The sequence below is a fragment of the Chroicocephalus ridibundus genome, chromosome 19 (assembly GCF_963924245.1).
Source record: "Chroicocephalus ridibundus chromosome 19, bChrRid1.1, whole genome shotgun sequence".
NCBI classification, from domain to species: Eukaryota; Metazoa; Chordata; class Aves; order Charadriiformes; family Laridae; genus Chroicocephalus; species Chroicocephalus ridibundus.
In genome coordinates this window covers 5,322,989-5,337,787 of record NC_086302.1, presented here as the reverse complement: position 1 = coordinate 5,337,787, position 14,799 = coordinate 5,322,989, and the positions used below count along the sequence as shown (strand labels likewise).

At 68.5% G+C, this 14,799-nt stretch overlaps 1 protein-coding gene across 6 annotated transcripts in view; it reads left to right on the top strand.

The window, feature by feature from the left end:
* The window catches only part of AHDC1 (AT-hook DNA binding motif containing 1), a 57,972-nt gene extending 43,738 nt beyond the window's left edge, over positions 1-14,234 (top strand). For 5 of the 6 annotated variants that reach the window (XM_063356064.1, XM_063356062.1, XM_063356060.1 and 2 more), the window contains 4 exons: positions 7,054-7,216; positions 8,314-8,354; positions 8,808-13,898; positions 14,090-14,234. In XM_063356064.1, coding sequence (XP_063212134.1) covers positions 8,885-13,855 — 4,971 coding nt within the window. In that variant the 5' untranslated portion in view covers positions 7,054-7,216; positions 8,314-8,354; positions 8,808-8,884 and the 3' untranslated portion in view covers positions 13,856-13,898; positions 14,090-14,234. Of the gene's footprint in view, positions 1-7,053; positions 7,217-8,084; positions 8,203-8,313; positions 8,355-8,807; positions 13,899-14,089 lie in introns of all 6 variants that reach the window. The other variant, XM_063356063.1, reaches the window with a different exon arrangement.
* The last annotated feature ends 565 nt before the right edge of the window (positions 14,235-14,799 follow it).

Sequence of the window (14,799 nt, the reverse complement as noted above, 5' to 3'; positions counted from 1 at the left end):
ACGCTGCGAGGGGAACCGCGGCGGTGCCCGGTGTGTGTGTGTGGTGGTGATGGTGGGGGGGGGTGGTGGTCCAGGCCCCCGGTGGGCGCACGCTCAGCATCCCCGCATCCCGCTGGGCGCCCCTTTGGTGCCTTGGGCAGCCCCTCAGCCCCAGCGCCTGGGGTTGTTGTTGGGGGGCGGGGGGTGCGTTTAGCCGGGGGGGAGCATGGCGGTGCCGAGCGAGCCTTCGGCACGGGCACGCGTCCATCTGGCGCCTTCCAAATGTTACTGGCCTCGCAGGATCCCGGCCCCGCTTGGCGTTAACCCGCAGCTCACCGCGGCCTCGCAGGCGGCTGGGGACGGGGAGGGTGGCGGCGGGAGGGAGCTGAGTGTCGCCTCTGCGACCCCCCCACAAGACCCCCAGCAGGGTGTTGGGGGGGCGCTGGGTGCCGCAAGCGGTAGGGTGAGCAGGGGACGGAGCCCCCCTCCACGCCGGGGCGGCCGCGGGTGTTACATGACCCGGCATGGCCGGCGCTGGGCAGGGACACACCGGGGCTGTGACTCATGCTGTGGCTATAACAGGGAGCTCGGAGAGGAGGGGGGTCACGGCCGTCTGTGCAGCCTCAGGCCTGCCAGTGTGTTTTTTTTGGGGCGGGGGGGTGTGGTGTGTGTGGACACGACACCCTGGGGCACGGTCACCACGCCGGGGCAAAGCACCCCACCGGCCGTGGCACGGAGACGTGCGTAAAAAATACCCGGCGCCCCGAGGAGCCCCCCGGCACCCCGACTCGGCACCCTGAGGGCTGGGTGATGGGGTGTCCTGTGTGTTCCCCAACGCCCCCCCCACCACCACCACCCGGCCCTAAAGCGGGGAGAGGGCAGGGGAGGGGGCCAGGCCGGCTGCTCGCCTCCCGCGCCGGCTCGGCGGGGCGGGGGAACAAAGCTGGCACCGAAGAAAGCGGCTAAATTTAGCCCGTTTCCCTGCTCGCTCTGAACTGCGGCTCTGGGCTCCAGCCGGCCGAGGTGCCACCATCTCTGCAGTCCATCTGTCGAGCCGTTTCGCCGCCCCCGGTCCCCCCCCCTGGCTTCAGCCCCATCGCCGCCTCCTGCCCCCCTCTTCCTACCCAGCCGGCGATGGGGGTCAGACCCCTCTGGGGGTCGGGGTGGGAGAGGGGGCTGCGGCCACGCTGGGTGGTGCCGCTGGGGCTGGGGGCGCCTGGGCATGGAGGGGACCGTGTCCCCGGGGTGGCTGAGGCCACCCGAGGCTGTGGGGTAGGGGGAGAGGGTCCTTCCCCGGCGAAATGGGTTCTTGCAGGGGGAGATGATTGCAGGGGACGTGGTTGTTGGGGGAGGGATGGCTCTTGCAGGGGAGGTGGTTGTTGCAGGGGAGGGTTTTTGTTTGTGGGGGAGATGGTTGTTGTAGGGGAGATGGTTTCTTGGGGGGGATATGGTCATTGCGGGGAGGTGGTCGTTGCAGAGGAGATGATTTCCTGGGGGGGAGACGGTCCTTGCAGGGGAGATGGTCATTGCAGAGGAGATGGTTGTTGCAGGGGAGGTGGTTCCTTGGGGGGCAGATGGTCATTGCGGGGAGATGGTCATTGCAGAGGAGATGATTTCCTGGGGGGGAGACGGTCCTTGCAGGGGAGATGGTCATTGCAGAGGAGATGGTTGTTGCAGGGGAGGTGGTTCCTTGGGGGGCAGATGGTCATTGCGGGGAGATGGTCGTTGCAGAGGAGACGGTTCCTTGGTGGGGAGATGGTCGTTGCAGGGGAGATGGTTATTGCAGGGCAGATGGTCGTTGCAGGGCAGATGGTCGTTACAGGGGAGATGGTTTCTTGGCGGGGGAGATGGTCACTGCAGGGGAGATGGTCATTGCAGAGGAGATGGTTTCTTGGGGGGCAGACGGTCCTTGCAGGGGAGATGGTCGTTGCAGGGGAGATGTTTTCTTGGGGGGGAGATGGTCATTGCAGGAAGGTGGTCGTTGCAGGGGAGATGGTTCCTTGGTGGGGAGATGGTCATTGCAGGGGAGATGGTCGTTGCAGAGGAGACGGTTTCTTGGGGGGAGATGGTCGTTGCAGGGCAGATGGTTGTTGCAGGGCAGGTGGTTTCTTGGGGGGAGATGGTTTCTTGGGGGGAGATGGTCATTGCGGGGGAGATGGTCATTGCAGGGGAGGTGGTTTCTTGGGGAGATAGTTGTTGCAGGGGAGATGGTCATTGCGGGGGAGATGGTCATTGCAGGGGAGGTGGTTTCTTGGGGAGATAGTTGTTGCAGGGGAGATGGTTGTTGCAGGGGAAATGGTTTCCTGTCAGGGAGATTGTCGGTGCAGAGGAGATGATCGCTGCAGGGGAGATGGTTTCTTGGGGGGAGATGGTCGTTGCAGGGCAGACGGTCATTGCAGGGGAGATGGTTTCCTGGGGAGATGGTTGTTGCAGGGGAGGTGGTTATTGCAGAGGAGACGGTTTCCCTGGGGGGGACACAGTCATTGCAGGGGAGATGGTTGTTGCGGGGAAAATGGTTTCTTGTGGGGGAGAGGGTCGGTGCAGGGGAGATGGTTTCTCATGGAGGAGATGGTTGTTGCAGGGGAGATGTTTCTCATGGAGGAGATGGTTGTTGCAGGGGAGATGGTTCCTTGCAACAGGGGGAACAGGAGCCTGTCCAGGCTGCCCCATCCCTGCCTGCCTCGAGGGCACCGTGACACGTTACGGAGCTGAGGGCTGAACCCATCAAGGGTCCCACCGGCTCCAGGACCACCAGGCCCTGGGATTGCCACCAGCCAGGCTGGGGACTGTGCTGCAGGACGCCTGGGGCCAGGCCGGAGAGAAGGGCTGTGTCCCCCCAGTCCACATCGTCCCCAGCAGCGTGGGGTCATCGGCGTCCCTGGGGTCCCCGTTTCCAGAGCCAGCCGGGATTTGGGAGCTGTTTGGGAAAGGAGTTTCCCACCCTGCCTTGATGCGGCGCTGGGTGGTTGGGGGGATGCCAAGACCTGCAGCCACCCCCTGCTTATCTGCCGGTGCTCCCAGAGCTCCCTCCCCGGTGCTGGGGGGGTGCCTGAGCCTGCCCCGGGGACGTGGCACCCCGGGGTGCCGTGGGAGGGTGGCTCCCAGCCCCACTCTCCCTTGGGGCCACGTCTCCCGGGTACATTTGCCCCAGGTGCCAGCCAAGCCCTTCCCAGCACCATCTCCCACAGCAGCATCGCGTCTGGGGGGCCGTGTCCCCCCACCAGCTCCCTCCTTAGGGGGAGAACCCCCAAAAAACCCTCTCCTCTGGCAACCGACGGCCCCGCCAAGGCAACCAGCGGCCGAGCAGCTCATCTGGACCCGTTACCTAAGATGAAACCCAGGCGCCATCTGCTCCGTCTCCTAATTACCAGCGTGGCAGAGAGGGCAGGGCGGCGGGGGGACGTGGTGACAGCCAGCTTCCAACCGCAGTGGGAGCGGGGTGACACCCGACGGAGGGCTCAGGGCTGCCTGCAAGCACCCTGTGCCCCAGCACCCACCCGTGCCCACCCCTCCGGACCCCCGCCTCTTGCCCTGCTCCCAACCCGTGCGCTGGTGGCATCGCAGGGTGGTGGGTCCCCAAGGCGGGTGGGTGCCCAGGAGGGTTTTTAGGTGGGATCCCAAAGCACCCCTGGTGCTGATGGGTGCCCCCGTGCCGGAGGCGGGCAGGGTGGTGGCAGGGGACTCCCGGTGCGTGGGGGCGCAGGCAGGGTGACGAGGTGCGAGGAGGAAGAGGAGGGAGCAGGACCCGTGTGCTTTGGGGTGCCGAGGCGAGGGGGACACGGAGGACGGGGTGGCGGGAGGGGGGGGCGAAGGCGGGGGGTCCTCCTGCCTGCCCGACCCCCCGCACGGCGCAGGGAGGAGGTGGCCGTGGCGGGGGGCTGGCTGGGGAACACGGAAACCCTCGGAAAGCGCCTGCCAGGAAGCTGTCACTGGAGGGGATTTTCCATTGGTGTCAGCAGGCGCAGGACGGGCTCCGGGGGACTCACGGGGAGGGGGGGCCGGGTGCGTGTCAGCGAGGAAAGGGGGGAGCGCAAGGGGCAGGGCACAGAGGGGACAGCAGCAAATCGGGGTGGGGGGGTGGGGGGGTTTGCAAGGGAGGAAAACCTCCGCCGTGCCCCAGTGTGCGAGGGAGAGGCACCGCCACAGTGTCCCCAGGCTTGTGCAAGGCGTGGGGACACCCCCATCGTGTGTGTGTGCGAGGGGGGGGCACCTCTGCAGCGCCCCAGATGTGTGCGCGCACACGCAATGGACAGCTGTGACTCCCAGCACAACAAGGGCGATGGGGGTGTCCAGAGACAGCCCCCACACACACACCCATATGGGGGTATTTAGGGCCACCGCGGTGCCCCGGGACGCGGGAGATGTCGGGGCGACGGGCAGGACCCCCCGTCCCCGGCGCTGCCGCCGCGGGCAGCTGGGCACGGTGCCCCGGCGGGGTGGGAGGCGTCGTGTCGGCGTGTCCCCATCTGTGTGGCGGCTGGGTCCCCCGCCGCCCGCCTGTCTCCCGGTGGCATCTCCGGCCCCACCCTGACGTCTGGGTGGCCTCGGAGCCGGGCACCAAACCACGTCCGTGTCTTGCGGGGCCATCCCTCTCCGCCGCAAGCTGCCGCCACGCCGGTGCCAAGCGAGCCCTTCCGTGCCCCCCCACCCCCACCCCCCAACCAACCAACAGCGCTGGGGGTCAGGGCTGGGCGCCAGCACCCTCAGGGGACCTGCGTGGAGGAGGGGACACACACACACACACACGCACACACACAGCAGCCCCTTACGCCCTCGCGGTGCCACATCTCCCACCCTGCCACCCAAGCGGGAGCCCGACCGGGGGCGAGGAGGAGGGTGGTGGTGGGGGGGGTGGTGGTGGGGGGGGACCATGGCGCTCGCCGCCAACCTCTGTCAAGCCTGAAACCGTTAAACTAATTAAAGCTTTGCAGCAGCAGGATTAAGCCCGGGCAGGGGAGGTGGCGAGCCCAGGTAGTCGATTAGTTCACCAGGCGAGGATATTGGATTTCTGCGAGGCGAGTCAGCAGTCTTCGGGGGCTGTTATCTTTGCAGGGCTGCGGGGTCAGGAGGTGGGAAGCGGAGGTGACTGCAATCTCGCCCGCTTTCCACTCCCCCCCCCCCCCCGCCCCCCACCACCTCCCCGACCCCCCCTCGCCGCAGCACCCAGCTTCGCCGCCTCTTCCCCCCCCCCCCCCACCCGCGGCGCCCATCTATCTCCCCTTCGCCTTTCCTTCCCTCCGTCCCTCCTCGCTTGTGTGGTCTGGGCTGGTGTTTTGTAACCAGCGAGGAGGGGAAAAAAAAAAAAAAAATTAAAAAAAAAAATTAAAAAAAAAAAAAAAAAAAGGGGAAAAAAAAAAAAACCCCAACCAAGAAGGAAAAAGGCCCTACCCCTGGCGAGCGAGCCAGGAATGGTGAAGTCCGGAGAGCCTAATGCGAAACATGTGGCGGCTGCCTGGGGCTGAGCAGGGAGGTGAAAGTGAGCGCGGCGGCGCGGCCAGAGCATCCCGGCGCGGCCGGCACCCCCCCGCAGCCCCCTCCCCGCCTCCCCGTCCCGCGCCCCGGGCCGTGGCGGGGTTGGGGGTTGGCGGGTGCTGCCCGCTGGGCGCAGGTGGTCCCCGCCGTGGGGGGCAGCGGGGGTTTGGGAGGAGCGCTGGCATGGCACGGGGAGCATCCCCCGCCTTGTCACCGGACACGTGGCCCTGCTGGGCTGGGTGGTGGTGGTGGTGGGGGGGGTTCGAGGGCAGGAGCCTGACGCCGGCCAGTGTGGGGTACGAGGTGGCTGGACGGGCAGAGGGGACACGCTCGTGGCCCCTGCAGCCATGGGTGCACGCCGGTGGGTGCCACACACCCCATTGGGGAGCCCCTGGGCATCCCGCAGGGTTTGCCAATGCATCCACAGCTCCACGGACGCGTGGCGGGGGGGGGGGTAAGACGCCGCCGCCGGGGCAGAGGTGGCGGGGGCCTGTGCCCCGCGATGCCCCCATCCTCCCCGTCGAGCCGTGCGCAGCCTGTGCGGCGGGGACCGGCTCCCAGCGGCTGTTCTGGAAAACCTCCCGTTTGCTTCCTTCCTGCTTGCCCTCCCCTTTCCAACAGCTCTCCGGGCACATCAGCAGCTCCATCAGAGACTAGACCGGTCTTTCTAGCGCATATTTTCCTGCTTCCACATTGCCCTTGGTGTAACTCTACACCGGGGAGGCAAGACGGGGGGCTGCGGCGTTTGCCGGAGAGGTGCCCGCATCGCCCCCGTGCCCAGCGCTGCGCCCCAAGGCTCGGGGCGGTGTTGGGGGGGACGAGGAACACACACTGGGAGAAGGGGGTGGTGGTTGGGATGCGGATGGACTGACAGGTTTGAATTCTCTTTCCCTGCCTTGTTGATAAGTTGTCACGCTAATCCAGACACCGGGAAGAGCCTGGATCACGCCGAGCGGCTGCGTGTGTGTGTGTGTGTCTGCGGGTGTGCGCTGGGGGAGGGAGCCAACAGGCAGGGATTCACACGCCGGGGGTGGCAGGGGGGAAACAGGCGGACACGCTGGCACAAGGGGGACCGTGATGGGGTTGGGGGGCTCTCGCCATGCACCCCTGTGCCGGATGGGCAGCTGCTTTGGGTGCCTGGCCCCCCAGCACGCCGGGATCACGCGGGAGAGCAGGGTGCCCCGCACGCACACGCGTGTGCAACACAGCACGAGCGTGTCGACGTGCACACGCCTCGGCACCGCAGCCCGCTGGGGAGGTGCCCTGCTCGGGATGGGGCTCAAGGCACGGCCACGGTGGGGAGGAAAGGGGTGTCCTGCCCCAAAACGTCACCCCGTGCCCTGGCACCCCATCCTGCGGGGTGGAGGGGACGGCGTGGGTCCCTGGGTGTCCCCGTGGGCGCTGGCTTCCATGGGGCGGCGTGAACCGGGGTTGGGGGGGGACGGAGGAGGGCGGGGGGCACCCAGCGTGCCCAGCCCTGCGGTCACCCACCCTGCCAGCCCCGGGGCAGGGGGTGCTCCGTGGGGAGGGGGGGTCCGCCGGGCTGACGCGTGTGTGTGTGTTGGGGGGGGGGTGGGGGTGTCTCTGTGCTTGCTCGAGCAGATGGGAGCTCGGTCGCCTGCCAGCCCGTCGCACTGGAGAACGGTGCCAGCCCGCCAGCCGAGTGGTTCCCCCGCGCCCAGGGCTCCGGCCCCCGCCAGCCCGGCAGCGACGGCGACGGCAGGAGCTTCAAAGTGAACCTCCATTGCAAACACCCCCGGCCCAGGTAACCCGGGGGGGCCCTCGCCCCGGGAACGGGGAACGGGGGCTGCACCGGGAGGGAAAGGGGAGGAGGGGGTGGCAGGAAATCTTGCCTCTGCTCTGCCCGGCCCTGCCTTGGCGGGAGTAGGGATGGGGGGGGGGGGGGCTGCGAAGCATCCCTGGGGATGGCGGGGAGGGAGTGGGGGGGGGTGCTCTGCTGCTTTGCCTTGGCTGGGGTGGGAGGGTGGGGGGGGCAAAGAGGGATGCCCTGCAGCCCCCCCCCCCCCCCCCCCCCCCGTGGGGTGCAGGGTGGGCTGTGCAGTGGGTGCATGGGCCCCGTGGGTGCCTGTGCAACGCGCCCCCCCCCGCAAGCCCTCGCATTGCCAGGGAGGGGAAACTGAGGCAGGCGCGGGGCGGGGCGGGGCGGGGTGTGTGTCCCCAGGGGCTGCAGCGTCACCTCGGGTGGGTGGGAAGGAGGTGGGGAGGGGGGGGGGGGGCGGAACATGCTGAGCCCCCTCCTCGGTCACAGAACTCCTTCCCCCCCCCCCAGCCCCTTCCTCTTGGTCTGTCTGTCTGTCCCTCCGTCCGTCGGCCGGGCCGGGGCGCTGGGGGCGGGGGGCGGCGGAGGGGGGCGGCGGGGGCCGGGCCGGGGCGGCGGGCGGAGCACGGCTCGCCGGGGACACCTAGCGGCGACACGGCCGTAGGGCCCCCGCCTCGACCCCCCCCCCCCCGCCTCCGCCACCCCCGACCCCCCCCCCCCCCCCCCCCAGCGCCCCCCGGCCCCGTGGAAGGGGTTGTTGTTGTTGGTGGTGGTGGTTGGGAGGGAGGGAGGGAGGGAGTAGGGGGCGGGGGGGGGGGGAAGGGGGTAAACCTGTCACCCCTCTGTCCCCCAGATCGGAGGCAGCTTCCCCCCCCTTGCCCCGTCTCCCCGCCCCGCTGGCAGCCCCGACGCCAGGGTGATGGGCGGGCGCTGCCCTCTCGGCTGTGGGAGCTCGGGAGGATCGGCCCCTGGTATGTCCCTTGCAGGGACTGGCACCGAGACGAAGCCGTGGGCACCCGCCTCCCGCGTGTCCCCCCCCCTCCCCGGCTCGGGGCTAACCCTCCGCACCCCTTCCTTTGCAGAGAGCTCAAGTGCAACAGCAGGAGCAGCAGCAAAGCCGAGGGTAAGTCCCAGCCCCGGCCCCGCCATGGCCCCGGACCCCTCCGCCAGCCCTGCCTCATGGCGGGGGACGGGGCAGCCCAGACCCCCATGGGCAGAGCCACCCCGGACCCCCATGGGCAGAGCCACCCCGCTTCCCCGTGCAGGTGACTCTGCGTCCGGGTGGCAAGCCATGGGGCTGGCATGGGTGGTCCTGATGTGGGGAGGGCATCCAGCCCCCCCCCCCCCCGAGCAGGGGAGGGGGTCGGACCCCATTTCCCCACCGCTGCGGGCTGGGGGTGGCGGGGGCAGGTTCCCGCGGTGGCAGCCGGGTCCTCGCTGGTGAGGGGGCAGGGGATGAGCCGGGTGGGCCGCAGGGATGGAGCGAGGCGCTGCCGGCTGCTTTCGGCCAGCGGTGCCCTCGGAGCCTCACTGTCCCTCCCCCCCCCCGCCCCCCGCTTCTCTCTGCCCCACGCAGGTCCCGGTGTCACCTTCCCCGACCCCCATGTCAGCAACTGCTCGGCCAAGTGGCACGCGGGGGAGGAGGAGGTCAGGATGCGCGTGAAGCCCCCGGGCCCAGTGGTAACGACCAGCGTTGTGCGTGGCTCGCCCGACTACGTCCGAGAGCCCAAATTCTACCCGCCGGGGCACCCGGTGCAGCGGCCCCCAGCCTGCCCGGCGGAAAAGGCCTTATCCTGCAGCGTGCTGAGCTTCCCTGAGGGCTCGTGCCCCGCGCTCGGCCGGGAGCACCAGGCAGGCTCGCTGCTGCACGGCGATCCGGCCGACCGGTGCCAGAGCGTGCACGGGGGCACCAAGGCGGCGGAGGACTTGCTGGGCTGCGCCGGCGAGCCCCGGATCCTGGGGGGCAGCGGGGAGGAAGCAACCGCCCGCGACCGGGCGCCTAAAACCTTCCCCAACGCGACGCTGGCCTCGGGCCGCTGTAACGTCGACAGCATCCTCGCCTTGCTCCGCAGCAAGTGCGGCAACGGGCACATCAACCTCCACCCTGTGGTGCAGCTCATCGACATCATGAAGGACCTCAACCGCCTCTCCGAGGACCTCAAGAGCAGCGGGGTGCACCTGGACTGCGGCAACCTCCGCGGCGGCGGCGGTGGCCACGAGGACAGCCGCCTCTTGCCCGCCGACCGCGATCTCCAGTACAGCTTCTTCTCCTCGCCCTCCCTGGCCAACAGCATCCGCAGCCCCGAGGAACGGGGGGTGCTCTGCAAAACCGAGCCGCCGCGGCATCCCCGGCCCCCGGCTCGCGATGGAGAAGCCGAGGGTGGCGGGGGGAGCGCCCCGCAGCCCCCCGGCCACAGCGGGGGCGTGGGGGGGGCCTCCAAAGCGCCGGCGGAGGAAGCCGGTTGCTCCCAGCCCGATGCCGGCGATTATTCGGACCTGGCCGAGGCGGATATCCTCAACGAACTGGCCTCCCTGGCGTGCCCGGGGACGCAGCTGCTGGAGTCGCAGGCGATGGAGCCGCAGCCCCAGTTGCTGCCAGCCCAAGAGCTGGACTCCCAGTCCCGGCTGCTGGATTCTCAGTCCCTGGAGTCGCAGCCCCAGCTGCTGGATTCGCAGAGCTTAGAACCGCTACCGGAATCGCTGGAGCTGCAAAACCTGGAGCCGTTGGGATTGCAGTCGCTGGAGCCGCTCTCCGAATCACTGGAGCTGCAGTCGCTGGAGCCGTTATCCGAGTCGCTGGAGCTGCAGTCGCTGGAGCCGCTGGCGGAGCCGCTGGGGCTGCAGACGCTGGAACCGCTGCCGGGGACGCTGGAGCCGCCGCTGCTGGACGCCCGGACCCCACTGCTGCCCGCCGAGCCCTCGCTGCTGGAGACGCAGCCGCTGGGGACCGTGTCGGAGCTGCTGGAGGCTCAGCCGGGCGCCGGGGACCCGCTGCGGCCCCACGGGCTGCAACCCCGGCTGGGGGGTTGTCCCCTGGGCAGCGTGGTGAAGCGGGGACCCTGCGGGGGTCGGGGGGCCGGGCGGTGCGGCGAGGACCACCGCAAGTACGCCCTGCGCCGGACAGACAAGCCAAAGATGCTGTGCCGCCGGAGGAGGGCAGGGCGAGGGCGCCGGGTGGACATCACCCCCGAGAGCCGCGTCCTGTCCCCCCTCGCCCTGCCTGCCGAGGTGCCCCCCGGGCCCGAGGAGCCCGGCGCCGCGCTGCTGGCCCCCCCGCCGCCGCCACCCCCTACCACCCTGGACCCCGACGAGGCGCCCAAGGTCCCCGCGCCGGGGAAGAAGACCAAGTGCCGGGGGGTGAGGAAGATGGTGGTGAAGATGGCCAAGATCCCCGTGTCCCTGGGGAGGAGGAACAAGACCACCTACAAGGTGTCGTCGCTCAGCAGCAACCTCAACCTGGAGGGCAAGGAGCTGGCGGCCAGCAGCTCCATGGAGCCCACGCCGCTGCTCAAGATGAAGAACAACGGGCGCAACGTGGTGGTGGTCTTCCCCCCCGGCGAGATGCCCATCATTCTGAAGCGTAAGCGGGGCAGGCCACCCAAGAACCTGCTGCTGGGCCAAGCCAAGCCCAAGGAGCCGGCCCCGGAGGTGAAGAAGAGGAGGAGGAGGAAGCAGAAGCTGGCCTCGCCCCAACCCTCCTACATCGCCGACACCAACGACAGCAAAGCCGACTACTCGGACGTGCTGGCCAAGCTGGCCTTCCTCAACCGGCAGAGCCAGTGCTCGGGCCGCTGCTCGCCGCCACGCTGCTGGACCCCCAGCGAGCCCGAGTCCATCCACCAAGCCCCCGACACCCAGAGCATCTCCCACTTCTTGCACCGCGTCCAGGGCTTCCGCCGGCGCGGCGGCAAGGCGGGGGGCTTCGGCGGGCGCGGGGGGGGGCACGCCGCCCGCGCCGCCCGTTGCTCCTTCAGCGATTTCTTCGAAGGCATCGGGAAGAAGAAGAAAGCCCCCGCCGCCCTCCACGCCGACGCCGTGCACCCTCGCAAGCGGGGCCGGCCGGAGCCCGACCCCGTGGGCAAACCCAAGCGAAAGCGACGGGCCCGCAAGAACGGGGCCCTCTTCCCCGAGCCCAACCCCGGGCAGAGCTTCGGCGACGGCCCCGCCGAGTGGGCCAGCGGGGAGAAGGGCAGCCCCTGGGCCCCCCACCACGGCCACCCCGGTGGCCAGGCCGGCCGCAATGGCGGCTACCAAGGTGCCGAGGCCAGGCCTTTCCACGCCGCCGGCATGGAGTCGGGCTCCTCCGGCCGGGCCGGCTTCTACGCCGGGAGCGCGCCGTCCTCGCAGACGGAGGCCGGCCCGGAGAGGCACAGCCTCTTCACCGGCTACTTTCGCTCCTTGCTGGACTCGGACGACTCCTCCGACCTCTTGGACTTCGCCCTCTCGGCCTCCCGCTCCGAATCCCGCAAGTCGGCGGCTGCCTACACGGCCCCGCCGGCCGCCCTGCCGGGCCAGCGGGGCCTGGCCGCCTACCCGTCCCGGGGGGGCAAGGTGGCGGCCGCAACCCCCGGAGCCGAGGCCGCCTTCCACGCGGCGATGCAAGGCCGGCCGGCATTCCCGCCCGGCCGCGCCGCCGCCGCCGCCGCTGCCGCCGGCTACGGTGTGGCCCAAACCTCCTCGGAATGCCGGGGTGCCGAGTCCTTCCCTAAACTGGCACCACCTTCAGCCGTCTCCCGGTCGCCCACGGCTCACCCGGCGGCCAGCGGCACCCCCGGCTACTCCCCGTACGGCAGCTACGGCGCCGGGCAAAGCGTGGCGCCCGCCAGCGTCTTCCCGGCGGGGAAGCAATACCCGTCGGCGCAGGACTGTCCCAACAGCAAGGACTGCAGCTTCGCCTACGGCAGCGGCAGCAGCCTCCCGTCCTCCCCCAGCAGCGCCCACAGCGCCGGCTACGCGCCGCAGACGGCCGGCCCCAGTTTGCCACTGGGCAAAGCCGCCTTCTTCAACAGCGCCGAGCAAGGGGGACAATTCTCCAGCGCGGCGCACACCCCCTTACGCTGCGATAGCCGGGCCAGCACCGTCTCGCCCGGCGGCTACATGGTGCCCAAAGGGTCGGCTTCTTTCCAACCCTCGCCCGAAAATTGCCGGCAGTTCCCCGGCGCCGCGCCGTGGGCTTTCCGGCAAGGCTACGGTGGGTTGGACTGGAGCTCGGAGGCCTTCAGCCAACTCTACAACCCGGGCTTCGAGTGCCACCTCAACGAGCCCAACGTCATCCTGGACATCTCCAACTACACCCCGCAGAAAGCCAAGCAGCAGACGGTCTCGGAGACCTTCTCCGAATCCTCTTCCGACAGCACCCAGTTCAACCAGCCGGCCGGCTACCGGCGCGCCAACAGCGAGGCCTCCTCCAGCGAGGGCCAGTCCAGTCTCTCCAGCCTGGAGAAGCTGATGATGGACTGGAACGAGGCGTCCTCCGCCCCGGGCTACAACTGGAACCAGAGCGTCCTCTTCCAGAGTAACTCCAAACCCGGTCGGGGCCGACGGAAGAAGGTGGACATGTTCGACACCTCCCACCTGAACTTCTCCTCCTCTTCCTCCTCCTCCTCCGTGTATCCCTCCAAGAGGAGCACGGGACCCCGGCAGCCCCGGGGTTCCAGGGGGGCTTGTGCCTCCAAGAAGGAGAGGGGGACGGGCAAGGCCAAGTTCCCCACCAAGTCGCAGGCGGTCAACCCCCTCTTCCAGGAGAGCACGGACCTGGGCTTGGACTACTACAGCGGGGACAGCAGCATGTCCCCCCTGCCCTCCCAGTCCCGGGGCTTCGGGGTGGGCGAGCGGGACCCCTGCGACTACGCCGGCCCTTACTCCATGAACCCTTCCACCCCTTCGGACGGGACCTTCGTCCAAGGTTTTCAGAGCGACTCCCCCGGTTTGGGGCAGCCGGATTTGGAGAGCAAGCACTTCCCTGCCCTCCCGCACCAGCTGGCCGCCCCCCCCGGCCAGCAGACTGTCTTCGAGGCCGGCTTGCAGAAAGCCTTCTCACCCAACTGCTCCCCGACCTTGGCCTTCAAGGAGGACCTCCGGGCGGGCGACCTCCGCAAGCTGCCCGCCTGCGACTCGCTCAAACACAGCATGCAGGGGGGGGCCCTGCCCCACGCCCCCCACCTGGCTTGCCGCGATCTCCCCATGCCTCAACCCCACTACGATTCCCCCAGTTGCAAAAACCCACCTTACTGGTATTCCCCCAACGCCAGCACCCGCAGCCCCTCGTACGACGGCAAAGGGGGGGCCGGTATGCTGGTGGACTTCATGGGTAGGACGGACCCCCCGTGTCTCAACCCCCACTTGAGCAGCCCGAGCGGCGCCCACCCCTCCAAGGGCGAGAAGGAGCCCTTGGAGATGGCCCGGGCGCACCACCGAGGACCCTACGCTTGTCCCTTGATCAATGACTTGAACATCTCCCCCGTCCCGAGAGACTCAATGCTGCAGCTGCAGGACAACTACAGGTACCCCAGTTTTGCACCCCAAGGGCACCCCGTCATGGCCCCCCCCCAGAAGAGCGGGTTTTTGGGCCCCATGGTAGAGCAACAGCACCCCGAGGACACTTTTACGGTCACCTCATTGTAGTGTCTGCTGACGTGCCAACCGGACAACGAGGTTTTGTTACAGGGTAGGTGGGGGAAAGCCCTCGGGGCGAGGGGTAGGGGGGTCCGGGGTGGGGTGGGGGGGGGAAATGGGGCGCACCCCCCCCCCCCCCCGCCCCCCCTCCCCGGGCCCTTCTCATCGTGTGTTTCCCTTCCCATCCCCCTCCCCCCCCCCCCCCCCTTTTTCCCCTTTCTCCGTGTTGTGTTTCTCTTGCAGAGGTAATTTAGCCAGCACTTTTTTTCTGGAACACTTTTCAAGTTCTGTATTTAACTGGGATTGGAACCGTTTGTTTGTTTTCTAAAAAAAAAAAAAAAAAAAAAAAAAAAAAAGGAAAAAAAAAGGAAAAAAAAAAGTAAAAAAAAAAAGTTAAAAAACGAAAGGAAAAAAAAAATATAATAACGGACGAAGAGAGAAAAAAAAAAAAAAAACCCACCCGTTTTTTTCCCCCCCCCTCCCAACACCTCCGCGCTCAAACCCGCTCCGCCTGCCTTGGCTCTGCTTTCCGGACTGCCGCCCCCCCGCCTCCCGCCCCGCAGCAGGACAATCGGACGGATGGACGCATGGATGGACAGATGGACGGCACCGACACCCCCCGCCCGCACACACACCCCCCCCACCACCCCACCCCCCCAAAATCCCCCCAGCGCAGGGCAGGGGCGCTGGCAGGGGGGCAGGAGGCGACGCGGGGCCTGGGGGTCAGCGGCTGGGTGCCCCCTGCCCGTAGCCTGGCCGGGGGGCCAAGGCAGCCCCCTTGGCCACCAACCCCCACCCCCACCCCGGGGTTTGGGGGGGGTGGGGGGGTCTGGTTGGGGTATTTTTTTTTTTTTTCTTTTCCCTCCCGTCCGCTCGCTTGCCGGGGGTGTTTTTTCTTGCCGGATGGACGCCGAGGGGTGTTTGGGAGAGCTGACCCCCAGCAGGCTCTGGCG